General features: G+C 40.7%; 1 protein-coding gene across 4 annotated transcripts in view; it reads left to right on the forward strand.

Annotated features, from left to right (window-relative positions):
* The window catches only part of CEP112 (centrosomal protein 112), a 194,988-nt gene that overhangs the window by 110,781 nt on the left and 59,472 nt on the right, over window positions 1-24,735 (forward strand). For all 4 annotated transcript variants that reach the window (XM_071451527.1, XM_071451526.1, XM_071451529.1 and 1 more), the window contains exons 22-23: window positions 7,389-7,451; window positions 11,134-11,283. In XM_071451527.1, the coding sequence (XP_071307628.1) occupies window positions 7,389-7,451; window positions 11,134-11,283 (213 nt within the window). The remainder of the gene's footprint in view (window positions 1-7,388; window positions 7,452-11,133; window positions 11,284-24,735) is intronic.

A 24,735-nucleotide genomic window follows, 5' to 3' on the forward strand; every position in this document is an offset into this window, starting at 1 on the left:
TTCCAGCTGTAGAAGTTAACTTTTGTGGGGCTCTTGTCTAACGATGTAACTTCAAAACTCTGAGTTAACTTTGTGATACCAAGTTAATTTATTGATGCCAAGTTAATTCAGGGGTACAGTTTGTCCTTTGTTCCCACTTTTGCTTCTATTTAATAGCAAAGATTCTGTCTTAAAATGATACATACATAGAATGTTTTTCTACTCATTGTCTTCTTAATAAATGCTTGTTCTTGCCACAAGACTCAACTTAAGACAATGCAAAATCTAAAGACTTCATTCTTATCCCTTTATAATTCTTTCAGGAGCCCAAAAGTCTCTCCTTGGCAAAAATCAGGGTGTGTGAATTTAGCTGATAAATAATGATAAAGTGCCGGGGTTTCAGAAATCTCCAGTTTCATAAAGAATCATGTTTTGTGAAACTCAGATTAAATAGTCTTTAACTGAGTCAAGTCGAGGATCAGTGTCACATCTTGGGACTGTTGCCTTCCATGCATGGAGGAAGCTTTAGCTTTGACTTGATGTGAAACATCTTCCAAGGTGTTTCCCAGCCTGTCCCCTCGTGGTTTGGTTTCCTTTGCCCGAGGAATTCTGGAACCTTCTTTATGTCAGAGTGGGGGAGAGCCCGAGCTCATGAGAGGAGCGAGGTGCCTGCATTTCTCAGGGGTGAAGGCAGCTTGTCAAAACCCAAATAATTCCTGTTGGCTGCACATTTTCTTTGTTCAAACTCTGAAAAAGAACATGGCAGCACTTTTGATGTAACATCTTAAACTCAGTTTAAATAACCATCTTTGGTTGGATGGAACGGGAGAAAAGCAGGAAATTTAAAATGGTGATCCAGGAATGTGATTTAAGGACTCTGAAGTGGAGAGTGTTGGAGTCTCCCCACCTTCACTTTACTCCATCTTGTTTGAATGTGGAGCTGTGGGAAGAATCGTGCCATAAATATAAAACCTGACCCCAAAATTGGTGAAATAGGAAGATAAAGAGAAATCTCAACCCCAGCTGCCCAGTGTGATGGATGGCAGATGAGAAGCAGTGACATCTGTGATGATCATTTGAATCTCTTCATTTGCAGGAATTTCTGTCACCACAAAACACCACACTGATTTCACCAATACTCATCTCACAGATGACTGATGAGAGTAAATCAAACCAAAATCAGCCATCTCTGCCTGTGCTGTCCATGATCCCAGCCCAGAGCTTATCACACCCAACAATCTTTTGGTAAAAAGTCCCAGAACCTCAGATTAAACCCTGTCCCAGCCTCAGATTAAACCACAATTCTCTGCCAGCCCTTCAAGTGCCTGATGCACTCACCAGTATTGTCTTCTATAAAGGGTAGTTCAAGCATTAAACAATTGCATGTGGCAAAATGTGCTGTTAATCTGGTTTTAAATCCTTGTCTTGTATGCAAGGCTGGTATTTCAGGCCAGTTTGTTTGAAATAATGTGCCTGGCTGACAGCAATATTGACTGGAAATCAGCATTAGTGATGCTGGGGAATGTTTAGATGCTGATTAATTCCATTTAGATGAAGGTCATAATTGTGCCCTGGTGCAAGGCTGGTGTACCCTGGGCATCAGCCACCCTGAAGCTGGAGTCCCACACAAGACTTTCTGGGTGAGTTCAAAATGCCTGTATTTAATCCCTCTGCATAATTTCAGAATTATTAGAAATGCTCTGTTGGTTTAAATGAGAAGTCTGGAATTTGGAGTTTTCCTAGGGCACAGTTTGCAGAAGCAGCTTCTCAGTGGGCCCCCATTGAGCACAGAACTGCAATGTGCTGCAGAAAGGCAATTCTCTGTGCAGGTACTGGCAAAGGCATTTCTATTCATTCTTGGGTTTTTCCCAATGAAAAGTACTTCACACATGAATGAGAGAGTTTTTTTTTCTCCTAAAGATGTATGTTTAATGAATAAAAAAATAAAAAGGAAAAGATTTGTAGACCTCGAAAAGTGAAATGTAAAATAGAATATTAATAGGATTTTGGGATTTCTATCATTCATTTTCAAAACCCTTGAAGTCATTTGGTACTTGACTAATTATTCTGTTAACATCATTTTGGGTATTCAACTATTTTTAATGGTCTTTTGGGTGGTTCAGATTACATATTTGAACTGTGTGTGCTATTTTCACTGCTGAACGGAGATCCAGCTTTCATTTCTGTCTGATTGGTGGGGAGAAAGAGCAGGAGTTTGGTGTAGGAAGTCACCCACTGTCAGTGTTAGAGGCACATAAGGAAAATGCATGCTTCAGGCTTTGAGTCAAAATGGAATTTTTATGTACAATCAGATGAACTTTAAAGGTGATCTGCTGATCTCTGAAGTTTAAACAGATATTGTACAGAGAGTTTTAACATACTTAATAACAAAGATTGCCACCATTAGCCATTCTGAAGGTCATTTTCTCCTGACATCTATCAAATTACACAATCTTGAATTTTGGTACAAAGCATAATGCTGTCAAACTTAAAATAGAAATATTCCAGAATGTGGAGTGGTGTGTTGTTTTTTGAGGTAAATGGGCCCCATTTACATTAGTTCTTTGATGTTAAATTCCTTGCTGCACATCAGAGAACAGTTGCTTCTTCCCTGGAGCAAGTTTTCTTTCTTCTTCTTCCCCCACCCTTTGATTTTTTTTCCTCCTTTTTTTTCTTCTTCTTTTTTTTTTTTTTTTTTAAGTTTGCTTACACTTTTATCTAACTAATTATGGAGGATCAGCTTATGGATGGCCACTTTTAGCTAGTTGCAGGCATTTTGAAAAATGATTCTTTCATAGCGACTGCCCTAAACAGAAAAGTTCTTTAATCTGCTGCTTCTCTATCAGTGATTATGGTGTTGTGTGTGTGTATATATGTATAAAACTCTAGTTATGAGAGCTCTTTCCAAGGCTGGAAGATAGAGAAACGTGGAATTATTCAGATTGGAAAAGACCTCTAAGGTCATGGAGTCCAACCACAAACCCAGCACTGCCAAGCCCATCACTAAACTCTGATTGTTGGGGTTGGAAGGGGTCTGAAAACTCACCCAGTGCCACCCCACAGGGAAGGATTTTTCCCCAGTATCTTGCCCAATGCACAGGTTTGTAATGTTCCAAGGCTTCTGAACAGCTTCATTATTGACAAAAACCCAAGGCATCCCAAAAGCCTCCGTGGGTGTTGCTGGAGGATGGAATTGTCCCCGTGGCTGCCAAGCCCAGAGGGACCTGGGGCTGGTCAGGGCTTGTGCTCCACTGAGTGGAACTGGAGCTGAAAGTTCCCTCTGATGCACCTCATACCTTCAAATGGCTTCTAAATAGTTGGTAATTGGGGTAGGACACGGTGTGCTTTTGTCATGTGGTCCTGTCATAGATCCTGGGCTCTTCAACTGATGCTGTTCTGTTCCATGAAAGGAGAAAGTGAAAATGGGGCTGTGTTAGAAGAGCGTCCATTAATTCAGACACCACATCTGGAGTGCTAATAATTTTAATTTTTTGGTTTAATTTTTAATTTTTTTGTTTTCATTTTTACATGAAATGTTTTGTTGAAGTCGATGCAGTTTTGCTCAGCAACCACAATATGATGCTTTAAGGCTTGTTAAAGAATTACAGTTGGTTTTTAAAACCAATTAACTGCAACAAGGGCATAATCTTTTTAATGCAAAAGTCCTCTGTAATATTAAATAACTGCATGTCAAATCATCATAATCAGCTAATTTTAGCTAAAATATGTATTAACTGTGTGAAACTAAACAGGAGTCAGTTTTTGAATCAGTGGAATTCCTCTGCTGCTTATCCAATTTAAATCTTTTTCATTACAAAAATGGATATTCCAATTGATATTTCTGACAAGCTTCTGCCAAGTGGGAATTTCAGCAGCCACCTCTCACACACTGAAAACTGGTTTCAGACCATTAACTCTATTTGCAGTGCTGCCCATTGCTATAAAAAGAGCTTGACTTTAATGAACACTGGCTGACCCTCCAAATGTTCACCTTCCACTTGGATTCTTATTCATTATGTGTCTGAAATAGCAGCTAACCTGAAAGGGAGGGAATGCCCTTAAAATAATTCAGAAACAGCTCGTGCTTCCTGCAGCACGTGCACCCAGCAGCCAGCTGGAAAAGAAGGAGCCCAGGAAACTGCTGTGGGTGTGTGCACCAGGCCAGTGTGAACCCTCTCATTTATAAATCCCCCCTGATGTTCCCTGACCACAGCTCTGTGTGTATTTACTCATTCCTTAAAACAAAAAAGAGTAAAAAGACATTTTCTGTGCGTAGCAGTGCCCCAGGGAAGGTGGTTTGTGTCTGCCTTGGTTGCAAAGCAACAGCCTGTATAAGGAGGTGCTAAATTAGTTTTAGTTGCAGGTTTTGAGAAAGGAGAAGCTTCATATTTCTGCAGTTAAAAGATGGCAGTGGAAAAGAGGGTGAGCCCCGTGAGTTGGATCTTTTCAGTGCTGTAAATTGTGGTCTGTGCCTTCATCAGAGCTGCTGGTGTGGTTTGTGATGATGCAAGAGCTGCTGGGTGTTACAGACCTCAGGGAAAAGCTGAAGTCAGCAGGAGCCACAGAATTATGGAATGGTTTGGGTAGGAAGGGACCTTAAAGATCCTCCCATTCCACCCCTACCATGGCAGGGACACTTCCACTGTCCCAGGCTGCTCCCAGCCCCAGTGTCCAGCCTGGCCTTGGGCACTTGAGGGGTCCAGGGGCAGCCAGTGCTGCTCTGGGCACCTGTGCCAGGGCCTGTCCACCCTACCAGGGCCAATTCCTTCCCAAAATCCCATCTAACCCTGCCCTCCATCAGTGGGAAGCCATTCCCCTTTTCCTGTCACTCCATCCCTTGTGAAAGTCCCTCTCCAGCCTTCCTGTAAGACCCTTTGAGGTACTGGCAGGGACTGTCCACAGTTTTTAGTGCCCCCAGGCCAATATAACCAGTTTTAGTCAACCAGAGCCCATGGAGCTGTGCTTGTGCTGTCTCCAGGGGAAACTTTGGGAACTCTACCTCTGAAATTCAGACGCCTCAAATGTTTGGGGCTGGAAGAAAATGCAAGAATTTATTGGTTTTTGGTGACTGGGAGACAAAACTTATAAATATTTTGCTAACTGGAAGTTGTTAAAGCCATTATAAAATAAAATGTTGCAATTCCTTTTAAGTAAACTGGTAGGGTATCCATTCTTTGCCTTTAGTTAGGAACAAAAGAATAAAACAATAATGAAATTCAGAGTATCTTTCTTCTGGATCACCTCTGTCCTGTCTCAGAGGTCAGCCTGATTCTACTCAGTGTGAACAAACAAATTCTAATTTGTTTATGGAACTCATGAGTGGTTCTTTATTATTTATTGGGATTTCATCTGTGGGTTCAGGAGGTTATAAAGCTGCTTCTATGAAAGATGAGGACTTTTACCCCAGGCAAGTTGAGCGAGAGCAGCTGTAACGTGATCTGTGCAGTGCCTTGCTGACGAGTCCCTCTCCCTTTCTGGGACTAACAGTAATTTATGCTATTGCTGTAATTTATTTTTTTACTTTTTTTCTCTAAAGATAAACTGGCAGTTTCAGTCACTTTATGACATGCAGTGGTGGTAAAACATCATCTGAAACTAGGCTGCAGTACAATGGAACGAGTGTTAACATGGGTCAGCCCGAGTACAAGGAGAAACAGAGCATGGACAGAGCTCCCTGGGATAGCTGGGGCTGTGTCACCACTCCTTTTATTTATGCACCCCCACCATGGGCCCTTACAGTGTTTGTGGTTCACTTTTGAGTGATAAATGGAGAAAAAGTGAAATTTAATTTGTCTGGTGCTCCAGAATTCTTCTAGATGCTGGTTCAAGCCAATGTGTACTGCCATTATCTCTGTTTATAACAAAACCAAGCCATAATGTCATCTCAAAAATGATGCACAAATTTGATAATTGGTTTTGCCAACTTCTTATAGTAGATTCCTTAGTGCCAACAAACAGATGGAGACATCCATATGTTTCATAATTTTGGAATTTGAAGGGATTGAGGATCTGAAATTGCAATTTCATGTAAAGTTTAGGATTACTTTGAACTGGCTGTAATATTCTTAGGCTGAGCTGCACCTTACAGAGCTGCCCGGATTGCCGAGGATGATTCCAGCCCTACCATGACGATCCGCGGCTCTAAGCTCCTCGATTTATAGCCCAGCAAAATCAATAAGACTCTTTGCCTGCCTGAAATCCCTGGAGTCTGCAGAGATGGAGCCTGAGCTGGATCCATGCAGGGTTCAGAGGCTCTGGGGGCCCCTGTGGGGTTTTTTGGTCCCCCCAAAGAGGGGCTGGCAGGAGCCGGCATTCGGGCGCTGGATGCGGTGCCGTAAAACCAAGGACGACAGATCAAAGGTTTGAGCAGGAGGTCAGATAGGTTTTGAAAACTTAATCAGCTTAAATTTGCTTCAGAACTCAGCTGTGTGATATTTTGTCCCCCCTAAGAAAATATTTGTCTTAGACACCTGTCCTCAAGTGTGAGAGCCAAGGAGATGAGAGCGCCGAGCAGTTCACCTGAGGACAGAGTGGTGGGGCTGGGCTGGGCTGGTTTCTGCAAGAAAAATACAAATCAAGTTTCTCCCCTGAAATGAAATTGCATTTTTTTTTTAATTAACATCACTATTATCAAATTATTTCTGAAATTAAATTATTTGAGGAGAAAAAAAAACTTTAAGGGGTATTTTTCCTGAGGTTATAGAAATATTTGCTGGTTTGATTGTGATATGACCAAGCAGCCTTGTTTTCAGTTTGGTTTATTCTTTAGCTTTGATTTGTGAAAAAAAAAAGCCGGGGTAAGGAAAGAGTTGTATGTCCATGCTGCATCTTGGGTGGATTTTCAGTGTAATTCCCACCTTTCAGTGTAATTCCCACCTTTCAGTGTAATTCCCACCTTTCCTAGGAAGGGATGAGCAATGGGACAAGGGACAGTTGCAGACACAGAACTGAGAGGTGAAGCTGCATCCCCCATGTCACATTGCCTGGGATTTTCTCCTCATTTTTCCCCCCTCTGTTCAGAAACAAATTCATCCTAATAAACTCATTTATATGTGTTGCCTTCTTCCCCTGCCCCACACACACACACACGCACGCTCTCCTTCTCTCCTTTTTTTTCTTTTTTTTTTTTTTTTAATCCGCAGAACCCTTTATGTTTTGCTAATAATTGGCAGCAGAGGTACAATTTCTCCCCTCTTTCAAGTGATGAATAGTTGGCCCGAGATCAAAGGCCAGCCCTGGCGGTTTTCTGGCTGCCACAGAAGGGCGTTGGGGCTGGCGCGGGGCCGGCGCTCGGCGATGGGCACGAGGAGGAGGAGGAGGAGGAGGAGGAGGAGGAGGTGCCAAGGTGGCAAAGTGTCTGTGCACGCCCTGTGCCTGAGCTAACGGGGTCTCCTTTGTGTGTGTTCCAGGCCAACAGGCGGCTGAAGCAGGCGGAGGAGGAGTTCAGCCTCAAACTGGCCAGGTCCACGCAGGTAGGTGGCCAGCAGGGAGCTCAGGTGAACCTGTTCCACTGGGGAGCTTGGTGAAAAGTTGAGTTACTGCTGGTTTTGATGACCAAGAGAAGTCAGATCCTGTTGCTGAATGGAACATCCAGTGTCTTCTTGCAGATTTTAACTGAGAAACTACAGGGCATTAAGCTGGAAAATAGAGGTGGGGCTTTTTGAGTTCTGAATTTTATCTTTTTCATCTCCATCGTCATTTCCTGAGGACCCCAGAGGACCAAGTCCTCCTTCAGCCAGTGGGAAGGAAGGTGAGGTGCTCCATCACATCTCACAGAATCATTGCACAGCCAGCACTTGAATTTCTGTTAAAGGTGGTGTCACCCAAGGTTTCTTCATCTTTATCATTGATCCCCACCAGTTCTGCATTTCTGCCCAAAACATCACCTTGAAGAATGGCAGTGTCCTGGAAGCAGACTGGTTTTGACTTGAATATTTGGTCTTCAGAGAACTCAAAAGATGAAATGAGTGTTGAATTTACATATATGCTTAAAAATGGTAAGGCTGGATGATTTTTACATACTTCAGCTTTCAGTTTGACTGACAGGTAGTACTGAAGTGTGAAAAATGATGGAGATGCAACCAGAAGTTAAGCTTTTAATAAGAAAAAAATTGCCACAAGGATTTGTGTGGAGGTGTCATTCTCCTCATTGCTCCCAGCCATAGCAGAATGTTTGCCTTGCACTGCAAAGTGTGTTTGCAGCCAGCAGTCCAATAACAGTCTTTTAAAATCAATAAAAACACTACAAAGAAGGCTTTAGCAGCCTCTAATCTAGACAGAAATTATCAGTGAGACAATAACAAGAAACTACAAACTTTACTGTTTTACCAACACTTCAAAATATTTAAAACTCTTGATTTCAGCTTTTCATCTCCTTTGAGTCTTATTCTCTGTAACACTTGTCCAAAATTGTGACTCAATTGTGACATTTATTGGCTGTCACTTTTTCACACTGCTTTATCAGAATCTTTGGTAAATATGTCTTATATTCTATTTCTAGAATCTAACCAGTATTTTTACACATTCATTTGCATACAGAGAGGTTGTAGAGTCTCCATCCTTGGAGCTACTTAAAACCTGACTGGGCTGATCCTGAACAACCAGCTCTGGGTGTTAATTCTTTAAAGTGGTCCATTCCACCCTCACCAATTCCACAATTCTGTGGTAAATCAGAGATAATTCTCTCTGTCCTAAATACCTTGCAAGTAATTTTAAATTACTAATTTTGTAATTTTTGAGAGCCTTATTTATAAAGAAAGAAAGAAAGACACACCAAAAAAGGCCTCTTCTTTTTTTTTGTCTTTCCATCTGAACCTGAAAAGCAGGAAATGGTTAAAGCTCAAAAAGTAACATTTAATCCACGTCAGACCTGCAGGAAGAGATCCTTTCCATTTCTACCTCTATTTTACCTTTTGTCCTTGTCACCCCCATGTGAGTGGAATCAAGGCAGCCTCTCCATGCCAGACTCAATCCAATGTCAATACAAAAATGGTTCTTGGTCCATTTGTTAAGGACAGTTGGAATAATTGAGGATTTCTGAATTTTTAAGCAAAGGGATGAGGGAAATTGCTTTAATTGTTGCAGCAGGAACATGTAGGTAGTGTAGGGCAAGGTAAGAAGTTTTTAACCTAAATGTCATAATAAATTTTGTCAGACTGACAAAATTGATTATGTCATATAGTATTTATTGGCCTGCAGAATAGTCTCAAGATTTGGGGACATGTTTTGTATTAAGGTGGCTTTGCTGTAGCTGGGGCATTTTCCTGGCAAGAGCTGGGCCCAGCTCCTCAGCCCTTTCTGGGGCAGACACAACACATCCATCATCTGTCAGGGCTGCTTGGCTCAATAAAACAGTTTCACCCTGATGTCTGAATTTCTTTACTTGTGTGGGTTTAAATCAAATCCCCCAAGTTACTTGGACACGCTTGGCTTTGGGGTTTTTTGGTAGCTCACTGTTAATAATTGGTCGATTGCAACTTTTCTTGTGGTCCCCTTGCTGACAGCATCTGTCCAATCTTTCTCTCTGTGGCCTCTTGGAACATTCACTTTTAACACCCACACAGAGCAGATATTTCAAGAAATTTCCTCTGAAGTTTATACAAAGTAAATAGAAATTTTTGCTCTGAAAAGTACTGCACAAAGCAGATCTTTCTTCATCAATTTCTGCTGAAATTTCCTTGCTTGGATTTCAGAACTGCTGTGCTAGACCAGGCTCTCAACCTAGTAAAAGCTTTAAATCTCAGGTTTGTGTTATATTGAGGAGTTTGCTGCTTTGTTTTCTTTTTAAAATGACAAAATGAGACATACTCAAAATGCTGTAGTTTTGCATGAGGTCAAGTTGTTATCTTAATAATTTACATAATCCATTGCTTTCTTCTGCTTTCTCCTGTGCATTGCACACCTGGTAAAACCACATTTCTGCAAATTGCCTGTCTTCTAAACAATTACCTGAACTGCAAACTCAGAGACACTGCTTAATCCTGGCTAAAGAGTTGCACCCTATCCAGATAATCTCTAAACTTTGGCATATTGGTCTCAAAACCCCTTCTTTTGGGTGGGTATTATCTTTTGAAATACGTATTTCTTTTTTAGAAAAGCAATACAGAAATACAAAGGTAGGTTTTACACATAATCTGGGTTACTTCCTGAGCTTTTCAGGCAGGTAAAGAGAAATAAATTTACTACAGGGTTTTAATCAGGCTTTTTCCCCCTTTCCAGTGATTTTAGTGCCTTCATTTGTAGCACAGTTCTTTTTACACTAGTCCTGGCCTATTATTAGGGGTTTTTTAAACTTATTTTTTTCCTAAATAACATGTAATTAATATAGATAAATTTTTCTCTGCCAGTGAGGAGGCCTGGCAAAGTCTAAGCACTCTGGTAGTGTCTCCCTGAACTGCCTGTGTGCTAAAGTGTTTTTAGAATTATTCTATAATATGCTGCTACAGCAGCTTAACCTTAAGCTTGAATATATACATTGAAGTCAGTGACTCTCCCACATGTCTAAGTGCTTTGCTGGGTGATGATGTGTCAGTATAAAATTCTGTAAATATGCCTAAAGGATCAGGGTTAGTTATGACTTTCCCCAGTGATGAAAAAGGTAAAACAAATACAATTCAACAAATGACGAGTGAATCACCTAAAAGGTCTGGATGTGGAGTCAGGTCCTCACTCTATTGCTCAGCAAAATCTGCTCCTTTCAGCAGCTCAGAAATGTCACTGCCAGGTTTAAATTTCAGTCCAGTGTGTGAATGTGGATGTGTTTGCTCTCAGCAGTACCAAGGTGTAAAATATCCCCCTGGAAAAGGAGCAGCAGCATCCCAGAGTAAACTCACACTCCCCTTTCCGAGCCGGGCAAGATGGGGAGCAGGCTCCAGTTTGAAGATCACAGATGTGCTTTGTTCTCATGAGTAAATATTTTGGAATGTCACAGTAGAAAACACTTCCAAATATTTTGTGTTCAGCGATTCTTGTCATTTCCAGCCTTGCTCTGTTCCTTTTCTGTGCGTGGAGTTCCATGCCCTGCCAGTGTGCAGCGTGCTGATTTCAGACACCCAGCTCGCACAGCAGAGCTTGCCATTGCCGTGTTTATATCAAAAAAATGCAAAATACGTGTCTTTTATTGAAGGAAGCTTTAACATGCTGCTTTCTTTTCAGGAGATAGCTGAACTGAAGGCAACCATTTCCTTCCTGACAGAGGAGAGCAGCCAGCAGCAGCTTGTGGTGGAGCAGCGGCTCCAGGAAGTTGCCCAGAAGTTGGAAGATGAGAAGCAGCAGTTGATGACAGATAATGACAGAGCAATCAAGGTAATCTGGGCATTTCGGTGCTGCTGCTGCTGCCTGGGTCAGGGGAATTAAAAGTTCTGAATGCAGGGCTGGTTCCTGTTCACACAGAGCTCACCCAGACATCCCCAAACCTTTGATGGAGCTGATGACTCAGGCTCCCTTTCCTCCAGCTGATCCCATGCCTGCAGAAAACGCCTGGATTTGGCAAATCTAATCCATCCATGTCAGTCAAATACTTGACTCTTATCTGTTCTCTTTCTTTTTGTACTGGCCCTGATGTTTTAGTGTGTTTGCAGCAGCTTTATGCTGTGCTTTCAGGGCTTGAAAGAGAGGAAAGGTGAAAAATAGGAGAGTGTGGTCACAAACCTTCCCAACTTTCACGTTTAAAGCTGCATTGAAGGAAAACTTGTCCTGAACTTCCACTGAAAAATACAAGCAAAGTCTGTGCTGAATGTTGAAGGAATAAAGTATTTGTTATCTGTAGTTTTATACATATTTTATTATATTTTTTCATAAATATTTTGCTTCAGAATTCCATTCTTTGGTTTTTCTCATTGCTTTAAGGGACTGAATAGCCACGTTGTGTTCTTGCTGCTTTGACACCTTGACTCAAAGTGGCTGCAGAGAATTCCACCTGTAGAAGTGAGCAGATAAACATTTTTAAATTTTTAAACATTTTTTCTTCTCAGAGTAGTAAAGAGCAATGGGAAAAATTTGAAACTGTCATTTGGTCTTTTGACAACAAAAACAACTCATGAGAAGTTGTATAGAAAAAATTCCTTTTCCTTTGTAAAGACATTCAATCATACCAAAGAATTACATTATTAAATGTAAAACCTCATGGAAAAATCAACTCCTACAGTTTACCTATTTTTTTTTTGTGCCTAAAAGGTACCATGGAAGTTTTTAGATGTTGGAAATCCATTGGATTATGGTGCAGTTAATGCTGTCCTCTGTCATTGGAATGACTTGCATTAGGTTGTCATTACTGTCTCATCATCTGCAGAATGTTTTTCTTTCATTGATTTTTAATTATCATTATTTTTTCTTAAGGAAAATATCTGCCTTTATTTGTGTGCTTGTTGAGGAAAAGACTTTTCTTTCTGTGAAAGGTGTATCTATAAAAATGTTGGCTCTAATCTATGCAGATAGAATCACCACAGGTAGGTTATTTTATCACCAGGCTCTGCAGAGAGAACACAGGTAAATCCCATTATTTTCAGGTACAGGTGAATTTTTACCACTTAGGAACATGAATTGTTTGTAGTTCACTTTTCCAGTGGCCACCAAGATCTGCAGACGCCCCGTGACAGTGGAATCATCTTCCACAGAGTCAGAAATACACAGTAATTCAAGTTATCATGGTGCCTTCTTGAGTTACATGTTGGAAAAACATGGCTCAGACTCTTAAGCAGCATTTCTCTTCTGGTGCAAACTCTACTCTTGAGTTTCTGGATTCTCTTAAGTTACAGGCAGTGGAATAATTCAGCTGTTGGCAACACCAGTTTTTGAACAGTAATGATTATAGGTGGCATGAAACCCTTCTGCATGTAAATCTATTATAAACTTCATTTTGATGTTATTACTTCACAATGTAATGAAATCCATAAAAACCACAGGGAAATTGTGCACAGGATTTCTGAGCAGTGTCCCAGGGAGTTTTTAGCACTGGTGCTGGGAGTAAGTTTTAAAAGATTTTGTCAACTTGGAGAAGAAATTGGAGGAGCTGTTTTGCTTGGAGTTCTTGAATTTTGTTTAGTATCATTAATACTGTACTTTTTAAAAAAAATCTTCCTTTGAAACCACTGATTTAATGGAAATTTACTGAAATCCAGATACTCAAGCAGAAAATTCCTAGGAAGCTAAAATGCTGTGTATACTTCTGGAAACAGAAAAAGGTGGTTTTAATATTTGATCACTTTGTATTTTTAAGAACCACACATATTTCTAGGCAAGCATATGCAGAAATACTTTGCTTTTTATTAGCCTGGGGCAAAAAAAAAAAAAAAAGGGTTTTGGTGAAAATGGAATCCTGGATGTCCTGGAGATGGGGAACAACATCTAACCTAGGGTAAGCTGAAGACCTGGAGGGATGATTAAAGAAACATTCTACAAACAAAGCAATTCTTAATGTAATGCAAGCCTTTGAGGAGACTCAGTGTAGTAAAATCTATTGAAAATACTATCATTAAAAAACAGCCTTTGCTAAATATAACATTGATTTAAACTAACATTGAGGAACAGATTGCAATTTCCTCTATTGGTATTGGGTGGCTTCCTGTTAGACCTTCCAATTATTATTTCCTTTCAAAGGGAGAAATACATTTTACAGAAACCAACTGGCTCTCAGAGAAGTTTTGGATTTAGGCAGTAAAGTGATATCCAGATGTGGATGCCATAATACATGATTTTGATGTTAATTCAAATTCCTGACTCTCTTTGCTAGTAAAAGATTTCTGATTTGTTATTATTGCACAATTGCATCCATCTCCTTCAACTCAGTATTTCTTAAGGTAGTATCTTAAATATTAGTCAAAAAATATGTTTGGATATATTGGATCTTTTGAGATCCAATATATCCAAATATATAATGGACATATTGGATATATAATAATGGATCTATTGGATGTATATCAATAGATCACTATGATCTATTGGATCAATATATCCATTGGATATATTGGATCTATAATAATGGATCCAATATAATGGATATATTGGATCTATAATAATGGATCCAATATAATGGATATATTGGATATATAATAATGGATCCGATATAATGGATATATTGGATATATAATAATGGATCTTCTAAGAACCTCCTGTTTCTTTTGACAGCCTAAAAACCCAATTTGAACAAGGCTTTTTGCCTTCAGGTGGCCTCAGTTTGGGGCAGTTTGAGACAAATGCTTGAAGGCCTTGGTGCTCTATGTTAGGTCTGGCCTAAGGGCAGGCTGGGCTTGTCATCACTCATGAGATCAGGATGAACCCTTGGCTCTCACATTCTGCTCTTGTGGCTCAGGGTGACCCCTCTGGGTGCAGCAGTGTCCCATGGCAGCTCCCACAGCAGCTGAGGTGTGACCCCAAACCCAGCTCCCCTCATGGCCATGTCCTGCTTTGGGCTCCCCAGGGGTTAAATCCAGAGCAAGGCCCAAGGACTCTGAGCTGGGGCAGGGGGGACAAAGGGCAGAGCTCCCCTGGCCACTGAGCTCTGCTCAGCCCAGAGATCAGGAACCCAATTTTTAAATTATTTTTATTAATTTTTTATTAATTTTAATTTTTTTTTTAATTTTATTTTAAATTCTTGACATTATGTTTCTTGCATCTTCGTAGTGATCTACACAGCAGCCTGGAGCTTGATAATTCCAACAGTCAGAGCATTTACCAAACTCCTCTGCTGCTTTTGGTTACTGGGCTGGGCAGAACAAGAAGTTGGTGGCATCATAAAGATACCTTGAGGTTATTTATGAAATCCCAGCCTTGGTTGTTTAGGCTTAGTTGTTCAGTTTTTTATGAAATCCTTTTGGATCCTGGGATTGGAAGGACAAAACATTTCCTGGGATTGGAGCTGCAAAACATGTTCAGAGCATTTTAATGCTGAAGTTGATGGCCAAGTGGGGACTCCACATCAAAAAGTAGATTCTGGAAAGAAATGGATGATGGAGAGCATACAGTGACAAACCCACAACAGAAAAGGGGGAAAATGCTGCTTTTTTTGCCAGATGAACCACAATTGTTGTTTGATTCCTGTTACAGATTCTAGGATTCTGTTAAATCCCTGAATTAACACCAAGATTTCATTAGCAAAGTATGGTTGGAAGATGACATATTTCAACACTTTTTATGCCAGCCAGCTTATGATCAGATTAATTCTGTTAATAAATAAGACTTAAAAGATTTCTAGGAAAGAATGGTCTATAATAATGTTCCCCTTCATGTGAAAAATTTTGAAACAGTTGTTTTTCTTTGTTATGTTTAAAAATGTTGAAAGGGGGAAAAAACGTCAAAGTGTTTTACAGCCATAGCAGAACAAAGGGAAAAATTTTGGGGTTTAAGTTGTCTGGGCCTTTGTGGGCATTGAGTATTCCTGACATCCTATATTTGTTAAATGCTGCTGTATCTTGGAGCCAAAGGATCTTTTTCTCTGGAAAGTACTGAGAGTTTTATCAACTCAGTGAATTTCCTCCATGCAACTGTAAAAATTATCAGATTTCTCTATCAAAAACCTGTGTTTTTAAAAATTTGATGCACAAGCTAATTTTGCTTGTAGTTCTATTTCATCATCAGCCATGTTTATTAGCAAATTCCACTGGTAACTCCAAATAATATTCTTCATTAAAAGGAAAAGCACATTATGTCTCTGGGAACATTAACTGAGTGACTGCAGCCCTGCAGAGGTATTTAGTTTTTTGTCCTTAAAACACCTTTTGGAGCAGCAGCATTGCACTCTGGGTTGAAGTTGGTAATAAATAAATAATTCGAGTTTATTGGTTTAAAATTCCCAAGCAAAGGTAAATCTAAGTGGCTTAAATCTAAGGTTTAAATGCCCTTAATTAGTGCTTATTAAGGGAGGAGAGGCATCTGAGAGCACCCAACCTAAGGTGCCCTGATCTGGAGAAGAAACATTTTTAGTTTTAAAAGGGAGACAGGAGGGCAGAGCCTTGACTTCACCCAAGGTTTGTGGCAAAGGTGGAAATGAAGGCTGGAATGAGTGGTGGTTCAGGAGGCTGTGATCTTGTGTGACAGCACAGAGGACATGAATTGGGGAAAAAAACCCCTGAAAGCTGAGTGTAAACTCTAAATGAACATCTAAAACTTCAGGGGAATTAATAGAATAGAATTAACTGCTACAACCTCACCACTAGCTCAGGGTAAATTTTGTCACCAGACCCACATTATGGATAAGATCTTTAAGATATTTTGTTGCATTTTCTGTTTTAACTTGGATGAAGGGAGGTTTTTGGTTGTTTGGTTTTTTTGGGCTTTTTTTGTTGTTTTGGTTTGGATGAAGGGGTTTTTTTGGTTTTTTTTGGTTTTTTTGTTGTTTGGTTTTTTGGGTTTTTTGTTGTTTGGGTTTTTTTGGGTCTTTTTGTTGTATTGGTTTGGATGAAGGGGGTTTTTTTGGTTGTTGGGTGTAAACTCTAAATGAAAATCTAAAACTTAGGGGGAAGGCATAGATTGTGTCAAGGGCTTTTTGGAAGGGAAGCCTTGACTTTATTCCCCAGGATACACTGAGGGACAGAATTAACTGCTACAACCTCACCACTAGCTCAGGGTAAATTTTGTCACCAGACCCACATTGTGGATAAGATTTTTAAGATATTTTGTTGCATTTTCTGTTTTAACTTGGATGAAGGGAGTTTTTTTGGTTATTTGGGTTTTTTGGGCTTTTTTTGTTGTTTTGATTTGGATGAAGGTTTTTTTTTGGTTTTTTGGGTTTTTTGTTGTTTGGGGTTTTTCGATATTTTGGTTTGGATGAAGGGTTTTTTTTGGTTGTTTGTTTTTTTGGGTTTTTTTGTTGTTTGAGTTTTTGGGTCTTTTTGTTGTTTGGGTTTGGATGAAGGGGGTTTTTTGGGGGTTGTTTGGTTTTTTGTTGTTGTTTGGGTTTTTTGGGTCTTTTTGTTGTTTTGCTCTGGATGAAGGGGGTTTTTTGGTTGTTTGGTTTTTTGGGGGTTTTTTGTTGTTTGGGTTTTTTGGTTTTTTGGTTTTTTTTGTTTTTTTTTTTTTTAGTTTTGTTTGTTTGTTTGTTTTGTTTTGTTTTATTGTTGGGTTGGGATTTTTGGTTTTTTTGGGGTTTTTGGAGGTTTTTGGGTTTTTTTTTTGCATTTCTTTTTGTTTGTTTCTTTTTTTAGCCAGCAGTGCCTGTAGAAAGGAGGTCAGCATTTCAGTGTTGGCCCTGGCTCATGTCTTGCAGGACATGTGGTGGGAACATGCCCCGGTGTGGTGGTGGCTCTGTGGCCCCAGCCCTGCCAGGCACTGTCGGTCACCTGGGGATGTGGGAGATGTGCCTGACACTGAGTTCTCCTCATCCTTCTAATTGCCTTTGTGCCAAACATTGCCATGATAAACCTTTGGCATGGTGAAAGAAAGACTTGCAAGGGACCATCTTGATGTTGAGTACATAGAATGCTTTCTTCATGGATCTTTATTTCTTTGTCACTGACTTTAGCCTGTTATAACACTCATAACTCTGCAGTGTCTTTTATTAGCAGTGGTGCTTTAGCATTGGAAAGCAGACCTTAAAATTTACCAGGCAAATGACTTTATCTTGCTCATAACTTCCTATATTCTGTTTGATCAGCAGAGGAAGTCACATCTTCCAAAAGAATAGGTAAATTAAATCTGCAGGTCTTTTATAGCTTTGCTTTCTCTGTTTCATGGGGTCCAAACCCTGAGGCACCTGTTTTTCACAGCCTTTGTTGATGTAAATAGTAGTTTCACCCAAATTCTGTCTGTTAGAGAAATGAGGGTGTAGCCCTGAGGTTTTCAGCTCTTGCTTCAGCTCTGTCTGTTGATTCCATTACCTGGTTATCTTTAAAATCCTGTATTGACACATTCCTTATAAAAGATAATTAAAATTAGCTGACTTTCGTGTTAAGCTTAGATAGCTATTGACCACAACTGAAATTCTGATTCTAAAAACTCTTCCTTTCAAAACCATCTCTCTTTTTCTGCTGCCACAGAAATTATTTCATTGTCTGAAGCATCGTACCTTCTCTTCAAAATTACAGGGTTTCAGATGTTTGGCCAGCCAGGCAATCCGAGTGGCTGAGCATCTGTAAGTACTTTATAATATCTCTGACATGCTTTGTGAGGCGAAGAATTGAGTCATCTTTTTTTTTCCTGCAGCAAACTTTGCACTCTGGCATTTTTCTTGACTTTTCATGTCTCAACACATTGAAGAACTTACCATGGCCAACAGCAAAATCAGACTTACAAGTTTTATAAAAGACTAGAGCTAGTGTCTGCCTTTTCCTCTGAACTGCAGTCCAGATTTATCTGACAGGTTTAAAAGTTGGTATTTTTACTTTTTCCTACATTATCATTGTTGTCCTCAATGTTTTATTTTCCCTCCAGAAGGCACTTTGCTGCATGAAGTCCTTTTTATTCCTTGTTAGCCCCAGAAGGGATGCCACCTGTCTCCAGATTATGGAGTTAAAGATTCTATAAAGGCAGAATAAAATATAAAGTCATATACAGCTAAATGTCTTGCTCCTAATAATGTGGACTAATTTTGCACTGGAAAAACAGGGAAAAAATTCAAAACCAGCCATAAAATTCACTGCTTTTAATTGACAAAATGGGAGTAATAACACTGAGAGGGGTCCTGGGTAATTAAAAAGGTGCAGGCAAAACATTCTTATTAGTAAGTGTTAAGTAATACTGATATAAACCCCACGCAGTTTGTAAAGAAGGACAGACAAGGTTTAGAATCTGTTATGAGAAAATGGAAATCAGCTTTTTTAAGGCTGCTGTGATGCTCAGAGTTTACTGCTCCATTTTCAAAGGCGTTTTTCTCTCCAAAGAGCAGAAAGACTTTTCTGTAGGGGAGAAAGTGGTGCTTAAAAAAGACAGAGCTGGGGAGATACCCAGGAGTTAGGAGGCAGAATGCCCAGGAGGAAGAGCCTGTGCTCCAAGGTCTGGGGCTTTACTGGAGAGGAGGGGGAAAAAAATTATAAAGATAAAAACAAGTGTCTAATGCCGTCCAAAGCCAGGGCATCTGTAAAACAGTCTGTGCACAGGGCTGTGTAGGCTTTCCAAGGGCTGTGCTTTGTTCCAGTTCCAGTGAGTTCCTGGAACACAGCCTCCTTCCCTGCTCCTGGAACAGCCTTGACTGCAGGGCTTCTCCAGCCGTGGAGGTGGAAACAGAATCTGTGTGAACCACGGCTTGCACCAACAAAAGGGTGCTGGGGAGAGCAGTGCCTTCAAAGCCAACCTTCCATGGGCCACAGACATTTCTAACTCTGCTCTGAGGGCTTCTAAAGCCTGGCACAGCCAGGAGAGTTGCAGGGTTTGGCAAGCAGGGATTTGGGGATGTGGACCTGCTTTGTTATCAGCATCTCTTTTCCCTGAGAGATCTCTCTTAGAGCCTGGCTCATCCCAGGGGGAGCTGGAACAGCACCAGGTTGCCCTGGCTGATGCCATTGTGCCTGCACCACTTCCAGCATTTGTGTCCACATCCTTTTTTTCTTTGCAGAGCTGTATGTTGTGCTGTAGGTTGCTTTTGATTTTGTGCTAATCGTGGTGCTGCTGCTCCAGGGATATCAGCAGGAGAGAGTCACTGAGGATTTCAGCTTTGTGCATTAAAATGCTCCTGCCAAAATGAGTGTTGACTTAAGAAATCTTCAGATTCCACTTAGAATTTTCTGCTGGCTCTCCAGCTTTATATGTAACTGAAACTCAAGAAGATCAAATATCAAGAGTGTTTTTTAAAAAACGACTGGCCAACACTTTTGAATGGCACATCACAGAGAAATAGAAATATCTTTGTTAAACTTCACCATTTTCATAATAGTTGGGCCATTCTTAAGTGTAACAAGAGAAACCTGGAGAATCTGATACCTGTGCCTGGTAACTATTTACCAATATTTAAAGGCAGGGTAGGAGAAGAATCAAGTGGTCAGTAGCACTCTTAGACTTTTTGAAAGGCATTGCCTTAATTTTCTGTTACTGGAATGCTTTTTCCATCCAAAATGAAAATACCTATTGTTTTGTTAGCATTAAAAGATTACTTACAAAGAGCTACAAAAGGAAAGCAGCCAGAGCTGCCATATTCCTGCCACTTTCTTGCGTCAGCAGAGTGGAGAATAAAAGAACTTTCCAAGTTACAGTGCTGCACTTGAAAAGGGAGAAAAGTCTGCGGTGACTTTTATCTGTGTGTTCAGCAGATCAGATGGCAAACTCACCCCCAGAGCCGAGCAGGGGAGCAGCTCCTGCCTTTCTCTGGAGCCCCAGTGTGTGAAACAGCACCAGGTACGACATCAAAAGGTCCAAATAAAAGTGTAAAGTTTGGGGTTTTTCAAAACACCTGTCTAATTAGCTCAGCTCAGTGTTTGCCAGCTCTAGCTCTGACTTTCTCACAGTTGTGGGCTCAGCAGAAGTGGCTTTTTCATCTCAGAGATTTGGGTAAGAGGTTAAACCTACAAACACTGTCACCAAACCTGACCCGTCGGCTCCTCGGTGCAAACCTATCCCATTTCCTCACAGCATCAATCACCCCATTGTGCCCAGCTAGGAAGGGTGAGGTGGAGCTGTTTGCCAGCTTTTTCTAGAGGCACAAGATCATTTTAATTGAATGTTATTATCAGCCAGTCCTTGTGGTTTGACATGGATTCAAAGTGAAGCTGCTCATCCGCTCAGAGAATGCGTAGGCACGAATGGAATAACCTCAGCGAGTCTTCAGATGCCTCCATCCTCAGGGAAATTGGTTTGATTTGCCCTTCAGTGGAAATTTTGTGTACTGTTGGCAGCCAAAATAGCTCTGGAGTCCAGAAGGAGGAGAAAGTCTATTCTGTGTCTTGTGCTCTGCTGCTTTTCCCACTAAAATTTCTACAGTGAATATTTTCTGTTTGTACACTTCGTTGCCTTCCAGCCCAAGGAATTTGCCTCTGTGTGTTCATACAGCACATGTGTGTATAAGATGGAAAACTAGATAAAAATATACTTAATTCTTTGAGCCTGTTGCATGTGGATATGCATTTCATGTCCATCTTCCATGCTGCACTGGAGAGTGGGGTGCCTTTCCTGGGAGCAGTTCATTGTTGCTGATTCTTGCACCATCAAGTCTTGATTCACTGATGAACAGGATCTGAGACAGTAAATATTTATTTGTTGACCCTTGAAAATATGCATGAGGAAGACTGAGGGCTTGAGGCTTATGGAGAAGACTGTGAACTTCAAGACTGAAGCTTTTTCTCAAGTTTTTCTATTCAGGCATCTGTAGTTTTGTATCTTTGGCCTCTTCAGGAAGCCTGACTGATTTATGGGACAAAGAGAGTTCACCTGTTTTCTTCTTCAGGGGTCTGTCTGTGAAATTTATTCTCAGGAAACTGAAATAAGTTGCCTACAGGATAAAATTTAGGACTTTAAATGAATTTCTTGGCAGCATCTCCCCCAAAACTGCCAGATAACAGAGGAGTGGAAGAGCAGTAAAGCAGGGATGAGTCAAGCACAACCAAAACCTTACTACTCTGAGTAAGAAGGAGGACACAACCACTTTTTAACTTCTTCTGTTTCTAAAACTGTCTCTGCTTATTTTTAGTTTAAGCCTTCACCACAATGAAGTCAATAATTTCAATTAAATCAACATGTTTTAATAATTATGAAACCAAATTCTTCACCACTGATGGGCCTTCATGTACAAATCTAATTCCTGATACAACTCAAAGAGTGACCTGCAGTGGTGTTGGAACTGCTTCACCAGCCTGGACAACCAATTGTGAGACCCAAATTTGTATTTCCAATGTTGAATTTGTCTCCTGTGTTCAGCACCTCCAGAAAATAAATCATCAGTGAAAACCCCAGATTGCCAATTATGAAGAGTTCATTAAGATTTGCTGAAGTTCAAAGCAAAAACACCAGTTCCTCACAGGTCAGGGCAGCTCTTCTAATGGTTCCTGCTTTGCCTCCAGCAGCAGCTCATCCCCAGAACCTGTTTATTTTTCTGCCAGGGCTGTTGGCAGGTGAATAGAGTCACATCAGATCACCTCACTTGTATTTTATGCTGGAAACCCATGCCCTGGATATGGCATTTTCCTGGCCCAGCATGGCATGAGATCATGGATTTCAAACCAGGCCACGTTGGCCATAGAAGACAAAACATTCAGTGCCCTGTTCACTTCCCTCTTGAGATTTGCCAGGAAGTCCCAGTTCAGTTTTGCCCTGGGCTTTGCTGTCTCTCAGTTCAGAGCATCCCAAAGGAACAAAGCCTGGTGTGGGGAGGAAGGAGAGCATCTCTCATTGTGTCCTGAAAATAGATCAGATCATTTGCAATACAAAAAGGAGTGGATGCAAGTTCTTCTAGAGCCAGATCAGGGGAGAACAAACCAGTCCCTTTTCTAGGGAAATGATTAGTTAGGGCATGGCAGCACTAAAACTCCATGCAGATATCCTGTGGCTTAGGAAAACACATCATTTGTGCACAGACTCACATTGAGGTTGGAAAAAACCTCTGAGATCACTGAGTCCATCCAGGCTCCTGAGAGTCCCTGTCTCAGCAGCACGACATTTTCATTTCAATGGAAGGTTGTGCTATCTCTCTTTTCAACCAAAACTGTTGAAAATATGTCAAACCCTGAAGTGCTGTAATGTTTTCCTTTCCATTTTCCCTTGGCAGTGCCAAGGGACTGCCATGAGCCCCCACCTGTGGCACCATGGACCTCCTTGGCTTTTTCATTCCCACCTTTCCACAGCAGGATCTCACCTGGAGGAGACCCAGGATGAAGATGTGCTCACTCAGGGAGGGATGGTGCCCACAAGGAGTGTCCAACCCCTGCACCCACAGCAGAGCCCTGGGTGCTCTCCCTGCTCTGCTTTCTGCCAGCTTTGTTATGTAAGAAAGGGTAAAAGTACAAACAAGGGCACTGAACATGAACAGTGAGTTTGTTTGCTTACTGAGAAGGCTGGCAGGGGCAGAATGGAACTGTATAAATAAAAATTCAGGCTGACAAATGTTAGGTACCTGCAGGAACACCTGCAGCACTGAACCAGGCCAGGACTCTGCAGGCAGCTGGGAGGAGAAATGCAGGGTGGGTATTGACTCTCTCTGCTCCAGAAAACAACTTGATGTGCTGTATTTAAATTCTCTTTGCTTTTGTTTCTACTGTCAATATCATCCATGTCCTTTCCAGTTTTGCACTTGTAATTCAGCAAGGTAGAGCAGCAATTACTGAAGACTATTTAACAATTTGGATATTATCAGTGGATTTTAATTGCCTGCCTGGAAACACCTCTGACCACAGCCGTGCTCTGAACTCCAAGGAGGGACTCCTACCTCATGAATTGTTTTCTTCCTAATCACACATCACTTTTACTCAGTGTTTGTGTCTATTCAGAACCATTGTATGGAAATGTGTGTTTGCAAATGAAGCTGGGTGTTGCTGAGCGCTCATTTGTGTTTCTAACTCAGCCTTGTGGAGGGTGTGAAGAGCTGATGGCCCTTCTCCATCTCGGCACAGCCCAAGCTCATTTGTGTTTCCTTATCAGATCCTGAACTAGACTGAGCTTTATGAACTTAACCAGTGCTGGAATTCTCAGATCTTTCACGTTGTGCCATATTTCTTGTTTTTCCTGCAGTTTTTGTCTCAGTTGTGATAAGGGGAAGGTTTTGGGATGCATGAAGTAACTGTGCAGTTTAAATGAGACAAGTTAATGTGGAGCTGCACAAATGAGAAACTCATGGTGCTTCAGAACCTGATCTGTTTTCTGTTATTTTTAGTCCTGTTGCACTGTAAAAAATGTTGTCCATATAGAATGTTTTGAACTATTTACATATATATTTTTAAAAGCTTTGTGTGCCTTTTGGGGGTATCTCAGCTGCCCTGTCAGGACCCTGTGGGTGTTCCTGAGAAGGAAAAGCAGGGGGATGTCTTGGGGATGCCTGTTAGGGTCACAAGTACCTCAGCAGGACTTGTGCTGGTGGGACTGAGCTCCTCTCTGCCCGTGCATTTTCATGTAAGGCTTTTCTGCCACAGCAGAAGGATCTTCACACTGAAACAGCAGAGTTCCAGCTCAAAACTGGGTTGAAACAGTCTTAACAAAAAAACCCCACAAAAACAAACAAACAAACCAAGCCCAAAAGCTCTCAATGGAAATCAATCTGCTTTGTCACATCTGTGATAAGAGCTCTTGACACCCCACTAAAACTGTATCTGAGGCACAGCAATAGCTTTGCTGAGTGTTTTTCCTCTCTTATCCTCTTCCTAGCTTGCCTGTGTATAAATTACACTTTATTCTTACCTCTGCTGGAGAAGCTATAAGCACCAAAAAATGCAGCATGGGCTTGAATGTTTAAATAATTGCTTTTAAGGGAAACAAACCCAATAAATTTAAACTAGACAAATTCTGATTTTTTTAAATCGATGATTCCAGTTCAGCTATAAAGAATACAGCAGAGTTAAAGAAATACAGTGGTGAGGACTCCCAGGAATGAGTTATGCAGAAATTAGAGTAAAATGTTTTGTATAAAAAGCTATCAGAAATATTTAAATAGGTCATGGAGCCTGACATTGTTCTTTGCTATGTGTGTATGTGTCTGTCTATCTGAAATATTCTGCACTACTTTTGTAGAGCTCTAAAATGGACGGGAAAAACTTCTGAAGAAACTGAAATAGATCTTCCCCATGTCTAATTTGGAAAAAAAAAAAAAAGTACTTAAAGGATTTTAGAAATGTTTAGAAACATTGGCATTATGACAGCAAGACTCTCTGTCATAACGTCATATGATTAACTAGATCAGAAACATTCTGGGAT

Source organism: Agelaius tricolor, unplaced genomic scaffold (assembly GCF_023055355.1).
Source record: "Agelaius tricolor isolate 1412-34295 unplaced genomic scaffold, bAgeTri1.0.p SCAF_32, whole genome shotgun sequence".
Lineage (NCBI taxonomy): Eukaryota > Metazoa > Chordata > Aves > Passeriformes > Icteridae > Agelaius > Agelaius tricolor.